At 36.0% G+C, this 20,347-nt stretch overlaps 3 protein-coding genes across 3 annotated transcripts; 2 read left to right on the forward strand and 1 right to left on the reverse strand.

Moving 5' to 3' along the window:
* Window positions 1–210: 210 nt before the first annotated feature.
* On the reverse strand, window positions 211–4,220 carry LOC109009015 (non-specific phospholipase C1-like). The gene is made up of 3 exons (XM_018989338.2): window positions 2,924–4,220; window positions 1,409–1,585; window positions 211–651 (listed from the first exon to the last, which is right to left on the reverse strand). The coding sequence occupies exons 1-3, from the start codon at window positions 4,020–4,022 to the stop codon at window positions 329–331; spliced, it is 1,599 nt and encodes a 532-aa protein (XP_018844883.2). The 5' UTR covers window positions 4,023–4,220; the 3' UTR covers window positions 211–328.
* A 2,034-nt stretch (window positions 4,221–6,254) lies between these two features.
* On the forward strand, window positions 6,255–8,654 carry LOC118349849 (protein FAR1-RELATED SEQUENCE 5-like). The gene is made up of 4 exons (XM_035695603.1): window positions 6,255–6,323; window positions 6,410–7,135; window positions 7,475–8,543; window positions 8,650–8,654. Exons 1-4 carry the CDS (start codon window positions 6,255–6,257, stop codon window positions 8,652–8,654), a joined length of 1,869 nt encoding a protein of 622 aa, XP_035551496.1.
* LOC118343731 lies at window positions 6,306–9,487 on the forward strand. Its single transcript, XM_035695604.1, has 5 exons — window positions 6,306–6,323; window positions 8,696–8,883; window positions 8,982–9,071; window positions 9,192–9,266; window positions 9,362–9,487. The coding sequence occupies exons 2-5, from the start codon at window positions 8,815–8,817 to the stop codon at window positions 9,485–9,487; spliced, it is 360 nt and encodes a 119-aa protein (XP_035551497.1). The 5' UTR covers window positions 6,306–6,323; window positions 8,696–8,814.
* Window positions 9,488–20,347: the final 10,860 nt, after the last annotated feature.

Genomic DNA, 20,347 nt, shown 5'->3' on the forward strand with positions numbered 1-20,347 from the left:
AATTGAGTGAAAGTTCGAGAAAACAAAATTTATTAACCCTTCATTTGCTCTTTTTCCTTTGACAGATGGTCAAAACTTCGTCTCAATTCGAGTCAAAACTTCGTCTCAACTCAATCCTACTGCAGGGTTTCTTTAGAGATCAGAAATCGTTGAAGATAGAGTATGTTTCTTTTGTAAAGCTTGTAGCTAAATGGGTTGGCGTCAATGTCATAGAGATAAAGATGTACGTGTATATATATATATATATAGAAAGAGAGAGAGAGAGAGAGAGAGAGAGAGGGATTGTAACCCAAATTTTATACAACCGGCATTACTGAAGAAAAAACAATCAGTGGCTCCCTACGTAGAGACCATGGTCTCTAAGCATAACTCGGCTAGTCAGGGAAGGTCTCATTGTAACAATTGCAGACTCGTTGGCTCCAGCTTTAAGAGCAGCCTTTCCCGCTTCCAAGAACCTCTTGACTGCCTCTTCTGCGTACCGGTTGGCTTCACCCACTGTCATGCTTTTGCCGATATCTGGGTATGTATTCAGGACATAGTCACCATTGAGCTGGGATGCGAGCTGGATCAGTTCAACTTGAAATTCTGAGAGGCTAGCATCTTCTTTCGGTCCCCGTGGCCTCAGGGATATCTTAACCTCAGGAAGGGTTTCTGCAACCAGATTCCAAGATTGTTTTTTTTTTTTCCTTCCTTTCAAAATAATCTATTAAGTAACTAAAACGTTCTAACGGTGCTAAAATTAAGTAAATGAATTGTATATAAGCTTATATTCCTCTACCATAAGTGAGAATTCCTAACAAAGGTAAGGGTTTCCGTCTGAAAAAAAAAAGGAAGCAAATAGATAGCATATAAGCTTTGGGTCCAATCCTTGGCTTCTTCAACTACAATAAGCAGCCACATGCTAGATTATATCTTTCATATCTCCTTGAGTTCTTATGAGCAGACCAGGGTGGACCATCTGATGAACTTTTTCCAGACTTGCCATACCATTCAAAAGGACAGTTTTATACTCACAGTTCACTAAAGTGGTTGTTTTTTTTTTTTTTACCAATAAAAAAAGCAACATTCTCGAAAGGGAATGTGCAGCTGCATACTCTTCTCTATAGGCACATCATACTACCCTCCCAACCCAAAGAAAAGGAAAGACAAATGATGATGGTCATGGCACGCTTTTTAGGTAATGGCACTGCCACACAATAATCATCATAAGTGTGGAAATCCAAGTAAAGATCTAGATCAACTTGTGAGAGGTAAGTTCCACCATTGTACTACAGAAAAGCCATTTTTTTTTTTATTTTATATCTTTCACATTATGAAGTGTCAACTACTTAAAAGATGCAGTGAAAATGTGAGAATCAAAATCACTAAGCAAAAGTAACTTGATGCAATAAAGGACTGTGGTGCAAACCTGGACAATCATCACGGGGAGAATCAAGAATGTCAAAGTAATCCTCAAAAGTACCCGCCCATGCATCCCTTTTGGTCAGGAAGTTTGATTCCAAATTGAAAAGCTTCTTTACAGTTGCAGCGATAGAAGAATGCTCGTATTGCGAATGTTGTTTTGGTCCATCTGGCTCATGAATCACTGCAACAAACAATCAAGAGTCAGTGCAGGTCAAATGATTCAGACCCAATATGTAGTAAAAGATGGAAAGGTCAGAGGTGCATAATGGGTGCCGCTAGATAATGACAACTCTTTAGAATTAACCTCTGTTACTTGTACGCTGCGAAATAAAAAACTTATTACTTGTACAATATATACCTCCCTGAAAACTATAACTTCGACACAATGTATATCATAAAGAAGCTTCACAGAAGTATGGAAAAATGAAAATGCTGCACGTTTCATTTGCCAAGCACGACCAAAAAAAGATAACAATTAAAATCAGGCCATAGAGATAGATAATGCCTTTTGGCCAACTGTACATAAACCTAGAGTTCAAGGTCTTTCTGAACCCAGATATTTGGTTGGTTTGTCAGCCAATAAAAGACTGACAAAGAAGCCAATGTAGAGTTCAAGCTTGGTCTAAGCTACAAAGAGATGACACAAGCACTAAATCACAGCAGGACAAAGTTCTCCTTTTTGGATAGAGGGTAGGGGGATTAGTGGTAATATCTCAGCATGGCAGTTTTCATCTGTTTGACTCATTGCATGAATAACAAAGTAATCTTATTCACGACTCATCATCAGAAAGCATAAATTTCAAATCCATTTCATTTCACAATGTTTCTAAACCGTGTCTGTGTGTGACAGAGCATCTGTTGTTTGCCTATATATGATATGTCAGTCGGCAGTGAAGCAATTTATCCTCTGGCTTAGGATTTATCAAAAGCAGTGTTGCCATGAGAGTCTATGTTTTTTTTTTTTTTTTTTTATCAGCAAATAAGAATTTTATTAAAATGGGCAAAGCCAAGTAAACAGGACATATACAAGAGCAACACATGCATGGCCACGAGAGCCATTGTTATGGCAGACTTGGAATTAAAATGACCGGGTTAGCTGGGAAAAGGATCTTACCGAACCCAAAGGTCATACATATATGGCTACAATGCCCATAAAAAAAATTACATTTAGTTACATTGCAAATATCAAGATGTATGGGAGGTCTGGAAGTAAAATGCTGCCAAAACAGTTTCTTAATCTCCACATAATTCTACACGTCCGCCACAAATATTCAGAGCCAAATCACAATTACTCAGTATACCACAAGTTCTGAATCCTTCAAATTAGAAGTAAGTATAGGATGCCAATCCAACACAAGAAGCTGTAAAGTAACTAAAAAAAGCCATAGGAGGGTATATACAACAAACAAAATACCATATATAACATATACCATCTTAGAAACCAAAAACCCAACAACAATATCCTGCAACTTCGAAGCAAAATAATCTAATATGGGGGTCAGAAAAAGAAAAAACTCACCGGTGCCCTTCTCGACCCATGGTGAGACCAGAATGGTGGGAACCCGAACACCCAACCGGTCGAAACGGAAGTAATAGGGGTCAGGCCCAATTATCCCGTCAGGGTTAGGCACACCAGATACAGGTGTAGGCACGTGGTCATAGAACCCTCCATGCTCGTCGTAAGTTATCAACAAAGCCATCTCGTTCCACTGGGGGCCAGCCCTCAGAGTCTCGTACACCTCCTTCACGAACCTCTGCCCGATCGCCACGTCGTGAGACGGGTGGTCGTCGTTGGCCGGCATCAAATCCACGTCGAAGTACCTCTGCTCCAACACCACATAGTTGGGAAGCTTACCCAGCTTAGCATCGAGCTTAAACTTCAAGGAATAGCTATGGAAATTCGTCGCGTGCTTCAGCTTCCTCAAGCTTTTGAAGAAGAGAGTAGCGGGGATGTTTTGGTAATAAATACCGAAGGTAAGGCCGTTTTCGTCCAGAGAATCGAAGATCGTCCGCTGGGGGAACCCGTGGACAAGGTCCTTCCGTACGTTACTCATGGCGCCGTGTGAAGTCGCCGAATGGACGTAGAACCGGTTCGGCTGAGTCGACGCTGGGACCGAGGCGAACCACCGGTCGAACACTGCGAACTCGTTGGCCAACTCGGTGTAAACCGGTAGCACGGCCGGTTTGAACCCACTCATGACGGTTCTCGGCATGCTTTCACTCATGTTCTCCGCCTGCTGAACGAACCCGTTCATCAACGGCGGCTTCGAGCTATCGTCTGACCCGAATATCTGCTCACGGATCGCCTGAAACGAATGACCCGGATCCGAGTCCACGAACAGGGCGTCATCTGAGACGAAGACTTCCGGGGAGTCCGGGTCGGAGACTAGAATCCGGTTTGATTCTTCGCCTGTCAGGCCATCGATCTCGGGCCTGGTCGATTTGAGCCATCCTAGAACGTGGTCAAAGGAGCGGTTTTCCATGACCAGGACGACTAAGGTCTTGATGGGTCCGTCGATTTTGTGCTTCTCTTTGTGTGGCTTGAAGTCCAGAGATTGGGAAGAGACTATGAGGTAGAGGAAGAAAAACAAGGCTATGGGTGCTCGCCGGGAAGCCATTTCCCGGTGATCGGAAAAGGGTCAAGGTTGTTTCTCGTGGAAGACAGGTATCTATCAATCTCTCTATCAAAGGTTTTTGCTTTGAATCGGGACAACAAAAGTATTCTGATTTTGTAACTTTATATAAAATTGTAATGAAAGGTGACGGTAGATGTCTAAGAAATAAGGAATTAGAAGACAGTTATCAACTTTTTTTTTTGGTTGAATTTGTGTGTTTTCTATATTATTAAGTGATTATTAGGTTGTGTCTTTTGTCTTTTTGCAAGAGCCAGAGGCGATTATCCACATGAATTTAAATTTTAAAGTGGTTTTTCCTGTTCAAGTGAGTCGGTTGGATTGCCCAGATAGCTCATGGATCATATATATCAAAGAACACTTCTTCTACACACAAGCGCCGAATGCAAACGGCGAGTAAACGGCATTTTTTTAATGCCACGTCGGTAGTAAATAAATCATTAAATAAATAAAATAAATAAAAAAAAAGGGGGAAAACAGAACAAAACTCTGGTTTCGTTCCCGCTCGACCTCTCTCGTCTTCGGCCCGACATTTTCGAAAGCTGCTTTGGTGCTCGAAGCCAATACAGAGATCTTCGACTGGTTCTTTTGCTTCAGATCGTAAGCTTGCGTTGTCTTCGGCGTGGGTGAGCTTCGGCGTGGGTGAGCTTCGGCCTGGGTGACCTTCTTCGGCGTGGGTGAGTTTCGGCCTGAGTGAGCTTCGGCCTGGGTGAGCTTCTTCGGCCTGGGTGAGCTTCATCTTCTTGAGTTTGCTCTTACATTTTTGCTTGCAGGAGTTAAGGAAGGACATAAGTGTCTTCGGCTTCAAATCGACTGTCGAGAAAGCTCTGGGATTTCGTGGTCCAGTTGAGCTGTGAGGTGAACTGGTCCAGCACGGTGGATATCATCTGGAACGCATACAATGGTAAAGCAGCTTTTTTCTGTGTGCTTGGAAACCCAGCTCCGTGTTCATGTGTTTAGGCCGTAGAAGTTAGCAGATTCACATGAATGAAATTCATGTTTCTGTGTAAAAATAAAAAAAATAAAAAAAACACATTATATTCGAACTTGTAGTGATTTGAAATTTGAAGGTCATTCACTTTTGTTTCCCATGAATCACGGCATCTTCTGAGCCCGCATTACAATTTTAATTAATTGCTATCTTTAACTTATGGATGCAGTTATTCGTAGTTGGTGATGTTGGTGAATCTGCATGAACTTTTCTGATAAATGAACTTGCATTAGATTTCAGGACCTGGACGAGTGGCTATGTTGTTCCTGGTTCTGTTTGTTTTGGACATGGATGGATAGAAGCTTGAATAAAGTTGCTCAATTTAAGCTTGTATCTAATTTAGTTATTTTTAGATTAGTGTTTTAGGGACTCTTTTTAAGGACTGTTGCGTTATGTTATTAAGATTAGCTTGTATCTAAAGCGCGCACACGCACACAGTGGCTATTAAATCACAACCTCGCCCTTCACCCTATTCTTCTAGTGGGGAGAAGGTGCAGTTTCAGTTAATAGCGTATGTTGGGTTATTTTTTGGGACTTTGCATAAATAAATGACATTACATGAGACATCTTCTCGAGCTTCCTATTCTCACAAGATATTAATAGTATTTCACAAGCTTACCTAATATAAGAATAAACACAAATAGATAGATAGCCATTAAGTACATATCAGGACCCCTGCAACTGAATACAGCTTTGTACTTAAGCAAAGACAAAACTTACACCATAAGTTTCTTCTAGATGCTGCATTGCCTGATCAAATTCTTGCATTCCATGATACCTTAGAAAATCTGCATCTCCCTGGGTGTAATAATCAACAAGAGCAGAGATTATACATATCAATGAATAGAATAAAAATATCTCAGGAATATTAAATGAGATGCACATTTTGTTTTTTGCAAAAAGAAGTATAAACATGTGCATAGTTTGCTGCGGAGTAATCTTTTAAGATTGCGGTGAGAAATAGACCATTCCACTTGTTTGTTCACTTAGAGTATTCTTCCCAGAGACTGACCTTTTTTTTATTGTACAATGTGTACAGGGCATTGGAAAAGGGGAAGAACACTCAAATCCGCTAACACCATCTAGCTCAAACACCCCTACCTCAGTATGTTATTTAATATTTCAAAAACTTATTGGAAATGGTCTACTTAATGGTCTACTTATTGGAAATGACATCTTTATGCTAGGACATCCCTCAAACGAATCATATAAACTTTCCAAATCACATGCACAGTTACTGGTCACCAGTTTTTCTGCCATATCCAGATGGCAGCCAATATCCCAGTAACATTCAGGTGGTTTTCAACGTCTTTTTGTTTGTTATGTAAGTTGGGGGTTTTTTAGAGTTTAATTGCTCTTGTTTTTATTTATTTGTAAGCAGAATGTTGGTTATCCATTTCAATATGGAATGGGAACTCTGACTCCTCACATCGCTACAAGCTCCGCAACGAGCGGAAGAGGTTGTTCAGAGAATAGTCCCGATTGTAGGGAAACTGCAGTGCCATGTACAAACTCAATTGTTGATGAAGAAAGTAAAGAGGATAGACCCAAATCACCTGAAACCGACGATTGCACTACCGGTTCACTACAATTAGTGCAAACGGATGGTGATAATATAATTGAGGAGCCAAGGTCGGGGATGGAATTCAATTCTTTTGAAGATTTACATAGTTATTATAAGGATTATGCTAAGAAATGCGGGTTTGGGGTGATGACACAAAGGAGTGAGAAGGGAGATGATCAAAGTATCAGATATGTCACTCTTGGTTGTGCCCGTGGAGGGAAAGCCCGGATTAAGAGTTTGAACGTTGCAAAGCCACGCCCGACAGGAAAGACGGATTGTAAGGCAAGGATTAATGCCTTAAAGGTTGAAGGAAAGATGCGGTTAACAACAGTCCATAATACACATAATCACGGCCTCAGTCCAAAGAAATCTCGCTTCTTTCGTTGTAACAGAGAAGTGAGTGAGACTGTAAAAAGAGTCTTAGATACAAACGACTTGGCTGGGATCCGGATGAATAAGAGTTTCGGATCTCTTGTCGTTGGTGCAGGAGGTTTCGAGAACCTCCCATTTTTAGAAAAGGATTGTCGCAATTATATAGATAAGGCACGTCATCTACGACTTGGTGCAGGTGGTGCTGGAGCACTTCGAGATTATTTTTTGAGGATGCAGTACAAGAATAATGGTTTTTTTGCATTGATGGACTTAAGTGATGATGGGAGGCTAAAGAATGTTTTTTGGGCAGATCCACGCAGTAGGGCGGCCTACCAGTATTTTGGTGATGTCGTCACATTCGACACCACATACCTCACGAATAGATATGGGATGCCGTTTGCACCATTTGTTGGTGTAAACCATCACGGACAGTCCATTCTTTTGGGAGCGGGGTTGATTTCAAGTGAAGATACCGACACCTTTACATGGTTATTCCAGACCTGGTTGCAGTGTATGGATGGTATACCTCCAAAAGCTATTATTACTGATCAAGATAGAGCAATGAAAAATGCAATTGCTAAGGTCTTTCCAGAAAGTCGGCATAGATTCTGTTTATGGCATATACTGAAGAAAGTTCCCGAGAAGCTTGGGTCATATGCTGCCTACAAAAGTGGACTAAAAAGTCACCTAATGAAATGTGTGTACGACACTCAAACAGTTGAGGAGTTTGAGAAATGTTGGGATGGGTTACTTAACACATATGATTTACATGAGAATGTCTGGTTGAAAAGTTTATATGATGAGCGTCAGCATTGGGTACCAGTATTCTTAAAAGAGTACTTATGGGCTGGAATGAGTACAACCCAGCGTAGTGAAAGTATGAATGCTTTTTTTGATGGTTATGTTCATGCGAAGACAAATTTGAAGGAGTTTGTCGACCAGTTTGACAGTGCACTGAGGAAAAAAATTGAGAATGAAAACAATGCCGACTTCCACACATTTAGCGTCACCATTCCCTGTATATCTAGATCTCCAATTGAGAAGAGATTTCAAGAGTTGTACACGAATGCTAAATTTAGGGAAGTCCAGCAGCAAGTAATGGGTGTGCTCGATATGGATCCGTGTCTACTTAGTGAGGATGGTGTAATGAAAAGATATCTGGTGGAAGATGAAGTTCATGTTGAAGAGTTCACTAAGCTTGTTACGTATTCAGTGAACTTCAATGTGGAAGACTGCGATGGAAAGTGTTCATGTGGGTTATTCGAGATGAGGGGGATACTGTGTAGGCATATTTTAGCCATCTTCAAAGCTAATGGTATAAAGTTATTGCCAGACCGGTACATTTTAGATCGATGGAGGAAGGACATTAAGAGGAGATACACGTTAATCCACAGTAGCTATGATGCTGGGGATCAGAGGCCAGATGGGAATAGATATTCAAGTTTGCTGAATATATGTTATCAGATGATAACTTATGCAGCGGGTTCCAATGAGCAGTTTGAAGATGCAAAAAAGAAGTTATATTCAATGATTGACTTGTACCGTGATAATCAACTCCCCCCATCTATGACTCAAACAGGTTTATATGTGAATATTTCTAATAGTTTTTTTTTTTTTAAGTAAAGCTTGATAGTTAGTATGTCATATTTGAATTTTTGCATTTTTGTTTTTTTTTTTAAGTAAAGCTTGATACGTAATATGTCATATTTAATAGTTCTACGCCCCTGGTAGGTTCGAATGCTGGTTGTACAACACTGGACACAAATGCTGTTGGTAGTTCAAAGCCCGTACTAAGTCCAAATGTTGTGCGAGGGAAAGGAAGACCTCCATCTTTGAGGAGAGCATCTAGGATGGAGAAAGAAATGCGGAAGGTTAAAGCCAAGCAGAAAAAAGCACCAGGAACAGGGAAACGTAAACTGGTGCTTGTCTCAATATTTTTAATATTAATGGTATATATTATATACATAGTTATGTATATTAGCTTTATGATATTGTGCGTTGTTGTGGTATATATTAGCGAGATGAAGGAGATACACCACTCCCGGACACGTGTAGAAATTTATTTGGCTCATCAGAAGTAGATATCACCAGTCCTAGTGAACTGCAGGTATATTAATTGTTAAATATTTTGTTATATTGTGCATTGTTGGTTGCCAATGGAAGAAGTAAATGCAAAAAATATATATATATAATAATAATAATATATCATTTTGTTAATCATCAACAGCATGTTCGACAGAGCTCGATTTTTAACAATAGTGGAACCCGGCCCCGGGAAACAGTGATCGGAAGTCAAGAAAGTGTAATAACCCAAAATTTTCACTTAAAAAGTTCATATTTAATACTTTTCACTTTCTAATAGTTTCTTTCTACTTGGCTGCTTACAAATCTTTACAGATACAGTTTGGGTTGGATGGATCACAACCGGTGGAGCATGGGTTGGATGGATCACAACCGGTGGAGCATGGGTTCGATAGATCACAACCTGAGAATCATGGATTGGATAGATCACAACTGGATTAATTGATATGAGCAAATGACCATTTTTGTGTAAGAGTGTGTAAATGTAGAATTAGTAAATGTTATTAGAGAAAAGTGTTGGGATATGGTGCTAATGGTAGAAGAATTAGTGAATGTTCCAGGAGTGTTCAAGTCAATGTTCCAGGAGTAGTTATGAGGACATTAGTGAATGTCATTTTGGTGATATTCTAAACATTATTGGAATTAGTGTGATATTGTAAACATTATTCTTATTTTGGTGAAATTGGAAACATTATTCTCATGTTTGTCATTGTCATATTATTTTCATTTTTGTAATATTGGAATATTGATGCTGGTTGCAGCAGTATGCTGGTTTTAGAAGTATGGTTGTTTCAGCTATTTGTTTCAGAAAATCATATCCTTCAGGTTTCTGGTTCTGACTTGATAATGGGGAAAAAATGGTCCTAAAAGAGGTTCTAGTTGCTGTGATGGTCTAACGACATGAACATCATGTTAACTTCTAGTTGATGCTGCACATATGAGATGGACCTATGATTCATTGACTGCGATGTGGATACTGAACGTGAACTGCAAGTTCTATATATGAATACTTGAATGCTGGTGCGAATTTTGCTGCAGAATAATGAGGCATGGTAATAAGTTTGTGATTAATAATTATGTTTTAGGGTTATTGGAATTTACAATATTAATCACTGCCCTTTAAGATTATAACTTCTGCTGCTTACTGTAGTGGAGATGTTTTTAGAATTTGATGTCTAGTTCAGGTATAAGTTTCTGTTTTGAACATAATGGTATAAACGAGAAATAGAAAATAGACCAACAATAACACAGAAACAGAAAACAGAAAACTGCTATTTTACTCCAATTAAGCCCGAAACAGTTCCTGTTTCTTGATGTCTGGTATAAGTTTCTGTTTTGAACATAATGGTATAAACGAGAAACAGAAAATAGACTAACAATAACACAGAAACAGAAAGCAGAAAACTGCTATTTTACTCCAATTTAAGCAAGTACTTTACAGCAAGTATTTTACAACAATTTAACCAACAGAGGCAAATCAGAATCTGAATTTACATAGCTTTATGATATCGCACTTGGACTAAACAACCAAAATGACATCTAACACTTAAATTACACCTTCAAACTAAGCAACAACAAACAACCACTACCAAGTCACTAAGCAACAACAAACAACAACTACAACAACCCAAGACAACCGGAGAAGCGTGCGTGAACGTGTTAGTCCAGCTTCTTTCTCAAAGAGCATCAACTCCTTCTTCAAAAATTCCTCATCTCGACCATCTTGCACCATCTCTCTCTTCTCAATCTCATCCTCCCTCTTACGGAGCTCAATCTCCCTCTTCTTAATATCGCGAAGTCTCTCATTGACCTCTTTCTCCTTCCTTAATAGTTCATTTTTTCTTTCTTGTAATTCCAGCTGCATGTATTGATCACCATCTGCCCATTTGAAAAACTTGCAATAAGGTAATCCCTTGCAAACATATATAAAAAAATGTTAGATGTTTTTAATATTAATCAATTTATTAAACATATATAAACATGTTACCTTCGTGTTGTAATTTGGACACCCAAAGAATGGCTGTCTTGGATTTCTGGGAGTATTTGAGTATCTCAATGTAGCTTGAAGATCGCAAAAGCACAATGGTTGACAAGTACGATTACCAGAGGATGAAGAAGACAGAGTTGATGACGACATTCTAACATAAACCATAAGCACAGTGGAAATGCACACATATCAAAAGATACATATTTCTGAAAGCATCATAACCTAAGTACTATTGAGCCACCACCAATGTCACTGGATTTACATGAGAAAGTTCAGTTCTGATTAAACTTCACAGTCCCAGCCTGCCTGCTCTGCTTATACTTAGACTACCATAGCATTAGAAGGACAACAAAAGGTAACTACATACTTGTTACCTTAGTCTAATGAACAAGTACTTTAGTCTGCCCCATTACGCAGAGTAGTCGCATACTTACAATAGTCACTTTAAACAAAAAATAACTTCATTACAATAGTCTCATACTTGTTCAAATACAATAAACTCTTAAACTAGGTCAAACAATAAATCCACATTAATCCAGGCCATGAGAAATTCGAGAACAATAACTAAATAAATAAATTCAATCTCCCTATATTACTTCTGACCTAGCAATTACCATACCATAGGAACAAAAACAATAAACTGTGATTAACTCATACTTGTTCAATATTTTTTTTTTTATAAGTAATCTCATACTTGTTCAATATTAACTCTCAATAAATCACCTTACCTCTCAATATTATCTCATACTTGTTGAAAAACAATAAACTAAAGAACAACTTCACAGAGTAAATCCACAATCTGCCCCATCAAAAATTCAACAACAAATAATAAATTCAAGTGTAGAAATTTTACCTCTGACCTAACAATTACCATTATTCTTATCATAATCTCATACTTGTTCAAAAACAATAAACTAAAGAACAACTTCACAGAGTAAATCCACAATCTGCCCCATCAAAAATTCGACAACAAATAATAAATTCAAGTGTCTAATTTTACCTCTGACCTAACAATTACCAAAGGAATATCATAATCTCATACTTGTTCAAATAAACTAAAGAACAACTTCACAGAGTAAATCCACAATCTGCCCCATCAAAGATTCGACAACAAATAATAAATTCAATCTCAATATTACCTCTGACCTAACAATATTATCGGAAGGGTTAGGTTTCGAGATGAACAGGAAGGGGCGGGCTAGGATTAGGGTTTCGGGATGAACGGGATTGGGGCGGGCTAGGGCTAGGGTTTCGGGATGAGCTTCATCTTCGGTGGGTTAGGGTTTCGGGATGAGCTTCATCTTCGGTGGGTTAGGGTTTGGGTTTGGGGATGAGAATGATTAGGTCGGGTTAGGGTTAGGGTTTGGGTTTGGGGATGAGAATGATTTGGGGCGGGTTAGGGTTTGGGTTTGGGGATGAGAATGATTTGGGGCGGGTTAGGGTTTGAGATAGGGAAACTGACCATAACGAACCTTCCTTTAGATCTTCGGAAGATGCTTTCGACGAGAGGCCGTGGTGGAAAGGAATCTGCGGGAGATGAACCCTAACCCGCCGCTGAGTCCCAGAGGGGGAGGGACGCTGAGTCCAGGTTGCTGCTTCGCGTCGACGGAGTCGAGGAAGGAAGGTTCGTGCGGAAGAAAGACAGATTCTCGGGAGGGATTTGAGGGAAACTGAGACTTTCTTTCTCTCTGCAAACGAGAGAAGAGATGGAAACTGGGGAGGAAAATGAAGGAAGGTTCGTGAGGAGTCGGGACACTGAGGCGAGTAAAATGATGTGGGTGATTGTTGATAAAAAACAAAACGGTTCGTTTTGTTTTTTAATGCCACATAAGCCGTGTTTGCTCGCCGACTGCATAAGGCGCTTGCAAGAAGCTTTTCTCATATCACTTTATATATCACCATGAGTAGTTTATGGAGAGTTAACGATCGAGCACTTTGATCAGTTGGTGGGTGTATATAATATATATACGTTCTTACCCTTCTACCTACCAATTTCTCTCCCACAGACAAGTGAGTGAGATAATTAGAATGAAATATTTCATTATTAGTATCGTTTTGGTATATTTCAAAAAAACAACAATATAAAGAGAAACTCAATAAATACTTCTCAATATAAATTACCAATAATTTTAATAGAATAAATTACAATCAACTACTAAATTACAACTACCAATCAAGTGTATTTTTAATGACTCATATAGCATTTTAATTTTTAGTGATCCATATGAATTTTAAAATGTGAATATTGTTGTATTGGAGAGGATCTGCAGATGCTTTTTCTATTGTCTGTAGAGAGGTGCTATGTAAAATGACGAGGAAATAACTATTTTGCCTTCCAAGTTGTACCGCTTAATTTGACCGTTTAATAAAATTTTTTTTTATTGGGTGATTAAAGAAGTGATTTTAAATATATTGAAATATTTTTTATTTTTTTAAAATATTTAAATATATTAAAAAATATGAAAAAAAAAATTAAATCTAAAAAATAATAAGCGATCAACTTGAACGAACTATTCTAAACGACAGAGTAGTCCGACTTGTATGGTAATATACCAAAACAATAGTTTGATAGGTGTACTGATGCATTGTAATTTTGAACGAATGAGAAGCAGGTATTGATGAATAAAAAAAAATTGCAAAAATGAAAGATTAAAAGCCGAAAAAGTCCCTTCTTTTTAGTTCCCCTTTACGAAACACCCTTATAAGAAAGTTTATCAAATGAGTTTTGCTACATCACACTCAATACTCTATATTTTTATAAATTTTTAAATTTTTAAATTTTTTTTTTTGAGTTTATTTTTTTAAAATTATTTCAAATTTTCTATTCATTATTCATATAATAAATATTTGATAAAAGAAAAAAATAATAAAAATTAAAAAAAATGTAGAGTGTGAAGTGTGAGGAGATTGTGAAGATTTATTCTTATCAAATTACCATGCCACGGTCAAAATTCATATATCGGGCGAAACACCGAAAACTTATCGATATTGATTGAAATAATCGGTATTTGATCTGATACGAAACGTAATTCTCTCACATATCAGTTACTGTGCCAGCACGACAAATACCCAAAATTTCAGTCGATACGGTACAATTTTCAAAACTTTGAGTAGTTTGCATATGCTTTTTCTATGAGTAATGCTAGGCATCCCACTAGGGTATCCTGCTCTAAGGTCCCGTTCTAATTTTTTTTTAAAAATTAAAAAAAATGATGTGAAAAAAAATAAATAATATTTAAAACTTTTTTTTTTCACACGTGTGTATATATATATATATATACTAGCAGTGGGGCTATGTGCGAGACACGTTTGCCCTGTACTACTATAAAATAAATTACTCTAAAATATAAACATCCAATGTAAAATAAGAAAATATAATTATAAAATCTACAATAAAATATCACGGAATTGTTTTTTGTTATTGAAATAGCGGTTAAAAAGTTTTGGGGTTATGCATTGGTGTTTTCTCCGAATAATATTATACACTTCACTCTAATTCTATTTTAATTATACTAACTAGTATGTGACATATTCATCATCATTAGATGATAAAGAAACATAATAAATGATGATTTAATGATAATAAATGTGTCACATCTTACTTAGTGAGATGAAAGTGAGATAGTAGTATGGTGTATAAAATTTTTCGTGTTCTCTTCATTCACATCATTTATGGAAAGAACACTGAAATTTTGGTGACCCTGCTTAATGGTAATAATAATATTATAAGCACTAAAAAATAATATTCACAATAAAATATATGATATCAAAGACAAGGACGATGCTTGATCAAAATAACCCAGTTTTATAAACAAGATCTGTTTTCAAAAAGAATGGAAGTGGTCTTTGTTCTAAAAGATAACAAAGATGGCCCAAACATAAAAGAATTTTTAATTAATATGGAGACAAAAATTCCATAAGTAACATGGATAAATAGAGGAGAACACAAAAACTTCAACTGGGTATTCAATAAATTTATTTAAAAAAGAAAAAAGAAAAAAGAAAAATCCTACAGTTCAAAAGGGACGTATGCCCAGTTGAATATTTTCTATGTTTTTATCTTAGTGTGGATTGGAAATTATTATGACACATATTATTATTATTATTTATTATTATATATAAGCATTATTTTAAGATTAATTATGAAGAAAAGTAGTCCTACTATATTACTAATTAGCCATTACATGATGATGGATGCTTTATCATTAGTTAATGTGTAGGATCTCATCTTTATGATCAACAACTATTATTGCCATATTTACAAATTGTTCTGTTTATCATGATGAGCCTCAGCATTCTATTCTTTCTTATAATATAAAGAATAGAATCAATATAATACAAATTGGCCGGGTGAGTACTGTTCCCATTAATGTGGTGGATTTTTCTCATTTCTTTAGAGCCGGTTTGAATTGATTGGTGAGTTGAGATCATCTCAATTCATTTCATCTCATCATTACAAATTTTTTAAATTTTTACACAAAATATAATAAATAATTTAATTTTTTTAAATTTTAAAATAATAATAATATTAAAAAATAATATTCTTATAATATTTTATTCAATTCATTTAAAACCATCTCAATTCATCTAAATCCAAACGAGGGTTTAATCTCTCCTTAATCTATCCATATATATTATATAGCCTATCTATGAAGAGACAATGAACAAAAATGAATGGTAACACTTTATTTCTTTCATCTACGGGGCAAGTGGTCATTGATCAGTTTTGAGGGATGATTAGGAAGGAAATATTTAAAAACTGCTCCACCACCGCACCACAACTTGTATCTCTCTCTATCCATCATGGTAATTAGAATAGAATAATTCTACATATAATTATAGAATGTATAAATATCGTATAATCATTTTAAAAAAATATATATAATTTATTATTAAAAAATTAATTTTTTTATATAAATTTTATATTTATTAATTCTTTTAAAAATAATTATACAATACTTTCATACTTACTACTATAAATATTATTTCCCATTAAAATAATAGAAAAATTGTTAGCTGGGTTCACGCACATAGAGATAAAGTTAGTGTTATTTTATGCTACGAGCATGGCATTATCCCTTTCTTTTTTTTGTTTACCAATTTTCAATGGATGTCATTTTCTTTTGCTCTATTAGGTAGAAGCTTTCCCCATTATATATTTATTAAATATTTTTTTTCTTCTCCGTGAAAATGAGGGACCCTCGTCTGGCGTGTAACTTTCGGGCAGGGCGAAAACATTAAGCTTCGTTTGGATCATCAATCTATCTCAATTTATATTAATTTATCATTATAATTTTTTTAAATTTTAATATAAAATATAATAAATAATTTAACTTTTTCAAATCTTTAAATAATAATAATATTAAAAAATAATATTCTAATAATATTTTATCATCTCAATTCATTTCAACGTCTAAACTCAACTTTAGGCTAAATCGATGACCGACACATGGGTCTCAAGGTTACATTCTTGCTTTTCACTTTGCCTTTTGACTCATTCGGCCATATATCCCAATTCCTCAGTGCGGTCCTCTTTTCATCATAGTTTTTTTTCTCACAACCTAAACAAAGAGTAGAAAAACTGAAGTTTTCAGATCAAAAATTTGAGTTTTCTTTCTTTCGATTGTGTAATGAGATGAAAATTGCACATGAGAGGAGGGGAAAAAAAGGGTGCATGCCTACAGAAATGAGCTTGCAGTGTGCGAACACTGAACATAATTTATTTTGCTATTTTGAAAAATGCTAATCCTTTGAGGTTGTGAGAGACTGAGTTGCAAGGGTGCATCTAAAATGGCTTAGAAGTTTTTTTTTTAGGCCTAAAAACAGCTTCTGGGCTATTTTGAATCTATAAAATTTGAATTTAAAAAAATTAAAACTAAAAAACTAGATTAAAAAATAAAATTACATGAATAAAAATAATATATATATGATATAAATTTATTAATTTAGAGTAAATGAAATACTATTACAGACTACTAGTCTACTGCATAATAAAGTAATAATAATAACTAAACTATTACAAAATTGAAAAGCTAAACAATTACAAAATTACAAACATAAAAGTGTCTAAGGGACATTGTATCAACATTACAAATCATTGAATACATAGTACGTACAAATGATTCAATATTCTAAGAATCTAAAGATAGAGTTATTTGAGTCTTTAACTGTGACATTTAGGGCAGGTATTCTTTTTATTAACAGTTTAACTCATTGAAATTTAAGGTTTGAGCACATATTCATATTGCAGCGGAGGTAGACGTTGTCTAAGTCGTCTCATGTATTGTTACAACAATGAAAATTAAAATTAATACCGATGAAATCAAAATGAATATAAATAAATTAAAATATATTAAAATAAAAACAACAATTACCAGATGGTCTAACTCCGAAACCATCATCATCTTAAAAACAACAACCATTCTAATATATCGAAACCATCATCATCTTGAATAAGATCCCCTGACAAATAGTTGTCTAACTTCGAAACCACCTCTGTAGATTGACGGACTAATATGGGATTCTGTGCGAGAGTCTTAATCCACGCCAATCTACACTTCTTTGTTGGCCCGGTGTCTGGAGAAGGCGTTGGGGTAAGTGTAGGTATAGTAGATGCAGTATCACCCTTAATTGCATTAAGCTCATCAAACAATTCAGCCAGGGTATCTCGGGCCATATCAGCAATAAGATCAGCCCATGCCTGATCGTGCGTAAGTCTCAAACCATATAACATGTCTAAAATTTTCAGACGAGAATCAAGAATAACAGCCACATATAACAAAATATTTAGTCTACTCAAATCTCTCAAATACTTGTCATATTTGACCCTTATGATCAATGTCATCCCCTCATCCTTATATTGGAACCCCTATAAGCTTATTGACTTGCGTACGTACTTACAAAAGTGTGTATATATATATATATATATATATTTATATATATGGCCTGACCGATCCTAGTGTTGCGTATGATAATTACCTCTTCACTCATGATTATAAATATATAATTAACTTTAATTCAACCACCAACACTTCTAATTTTCTTCTTTTAATAACCACTAATTATTTATTAAACAAAACAACTAACTATATATTAAAATCAAGTTTAATTTATGTTCAACAAGAAAGTAAGTGGATAAACAAGTGATCTTTACAACAGTTCTCCATGTAATTTCTATTACATGTCAATGCCAACCATCTCTCTCTCTCATTTTGCTAAGCACCATGGGTGAACAATGAAATTACACCCAGCACATTCATAAGATAAATCTATTAAACCATCATCACCACTATTCGAGCATCCAGCAAAATTTTTCTGAACAAAAGCAAGAGGATGCTGGTGAATATCATATTTGAAAGTTTTTCCAAACTTGATATTTAGGTATTCCTGAGAATACATTTAGGATGAGCAGGATAACTGCAATCAACATGAACCAACACTATGGATCTCACTTTTCTTCACAAATATTACAATAATATTCACCAAAGTCATCTTTTGAAGTATAACAAAGTGTAAATGGATGATCATATTTCTTGCAGCTCATTGTATGCGGTTGTGTCAAACACACGAAGACCATAATGAATTCACAATCAACACAACTAAATTTGCATCTTCCATATGATCCACAAGAACTACAATTTTTGTGTTTTGATGAGCTAGCAAAAATTAGTTGGTACTCGTGACAAGGATGTGTAAGGATATCAGGGATTAAATTGCATTGGACATCAAGGTTAAAGTAGCATGTGTGATCATGTGCATGTCATGCTGATTATACATAGCATGTGCAAATTGTAAAGTGAGCCTTAAAACATAAACCTTGCTAGGCTAGTAACCAAGATTTGGACATTACTCGTGGATATAGGGTCTCCCTTCCTGGTGCTGGCCACACTCGTGTCCACCACCATTGCAAACCAGGATTGTGGCTCACAAAGCCACCCTTGGCTGTTGCAACCTATGGTAATCTAAGCCTTGGGTGGCACTTTGTGGTGGCCTAGATCGGGCCATGGCAATATCTGGGCTAACATAATGGCTCTCATAAAGCCACCTTCATGGTAGCCTAATTGTAGAATGCAGGCCACCAAGTAGTTTGCAAGGGCAAACAGTTGGTGGCTCGATTCTTAGCCACCAATGGGTGATTGGTAGTGGAGGGAGACGTCCTGCCGGCCTCCCCAACTTGGGTTTTCATTTTTTTTTTTTTCATATTTGTAATATCATTAAAATGTTAACATAAAAATCACTTTTCAATTGAATGATATCATGTAATAAATTAACGAGAGTAAATAAAGCATTGAAAGATATACGTGCTTGTGAGTTGTTGGAGACTTCTGTTTATCTTGTAATAACAACTCACAAAGCACATCTTTTCAATGGATTAACGTCTTCAGGCTTGATTGAAGGCAATTAAGCACATCTTTTTAACATTTCAATATAGAAGAAGAAGAATGTACAGATCAGAAAACAATCTACGAATGAAATAATTAATACTCACCTCGATCAATTAAGATGAAAAATAATTATGATGATATTTGGCTTCCAAGCAGATCGATCTGCTTCTGATCAAAAAGGCCGTAAGATGCGCTCAAAACTTAATATGAAGCTTAGAGCATTGGCATTGGATTGGCTATTTCATTCTTCAAAATTTGAAGAATATGTAACTTTTTCACTTTTAGCTAACTATTCAAAACTTAAAGTCTACATTGGATTAGTCATCACACTATCTATAATAATAAAATATTATTATTTTTTATTTTTTATTTTTATAATTAATTTTTATTTTTTAATTAATTCTATTTTCATAACCTCTTATAATCTCCAACAATCATATTCATTTTCATTTTCACAATCCAAATACATGAATTCTCTAATGCTTGTAGGTAAAACCCCAGAAATTTTAATACAGATCCATCTACTTGCAGGTCCCTGGTAATTAATCTTTATGATTACCAACTTCATCTTTATGCCAAAGGTCCCTAGTAATTAATACAGATCCATCTACTTGCAGGTAAAATCCCAGAAATCTGAGAACATCAAGTGACAAAATCTTTCACGATCGAAGCCACCAAGGGACCTTTGGCATAAAGATGAGGTTGTTCCGAGGGTATTCAAATGGTTATTTCAAAGGAATTTCAAATGATTACCAACTTCCTACATTTTATTGTTCGCAGAATCGCAAGGGCTTACACTTCCTCTGCTCTTGCTTGCATTGAGAAATCTTATAAAACAGAAAACATCAACCAGAGGCAAGAGATCGAAGAAACTACCCGAGACCAACAAGTTCAAATCCAAACATCAACAAAATCAAACCCTAACATCAA

This window comes from Juglans regia, chromosome 11, assembly GCF_001411555.2.
Source record: "Juglans regia cultivar Chandler chromosome 11, Walnut 2.0, whole genome shotgun sequence".
Taxonomy (NCBI): domain Eukaryota; kingdom Viridiplantae; phylum Streptophyta; class Magnoliopsida; order Fagales; family Juglandaceae; genus Juglans; species Juglans regia.

Coding starts and splice junctions, on each gene's coding strand:
- LOC118343731 (XM_035695604.1), top strand. CDS start 8,815: ATGGAGAAAGAAATGCGGAAGGTTAAAGCCAAGCAGAAAAAAGCACCA. Junction 8,884..8,981: donor GAACAGGGAAACGTAAACTG/GTGCTTGTCTCA, acceptor GGTATATATTAG/CGAGATGAAGGAGATACACC. Junction 9,267..9,361: donor TGATCGGAAGTCAAGAAAGT/GTAATAACCCAA, acceptor AAATCTTTACAG/ATACAGTTTGGGTTGGATGG.
- LOC118349849 (XM_035695603.1), top strand. CDS start 6,255: ATGCACAGTTACTGGTCACCAGTTTTTCTGCCATATCCAGATGGCAGC. Junction 6,324..6,409: donor AATATCCCAGTAACATTCAG/GTGGTTTTCAAC, acceptor ATTTGTAAGCAG/AATGTTGGTTATCCATTTCA. Junction 7,136..7,474: donor GTCGCAATTATATAGATAAG/GCACGTCATCTA, acceptor ACCTGGTTGCAG/TGTATGGATGGTATACCTCC.
- LOC109009015 (XM_018989338.2), bottom strand. CDS start 4,022: ATGGCTTCCCGGCGAGCACCCATAGCCTTGTTTTTCTTCCTCTACCTC. Junction 1,586..2,923: donor ATGGGTCGAGAAGGGCACCG/GTGAGTTTTTTC, acceptor TGTTTGTTGCAG/TGATTCATGAGCCAGATGGA. Junction 652..1,408: donor TCCCCGTGATGATTGTCCAG/GTTTGCACCACA, acceptor ATCTGGTTGCAG/AAACCCTTCCTGAGGTTAAG.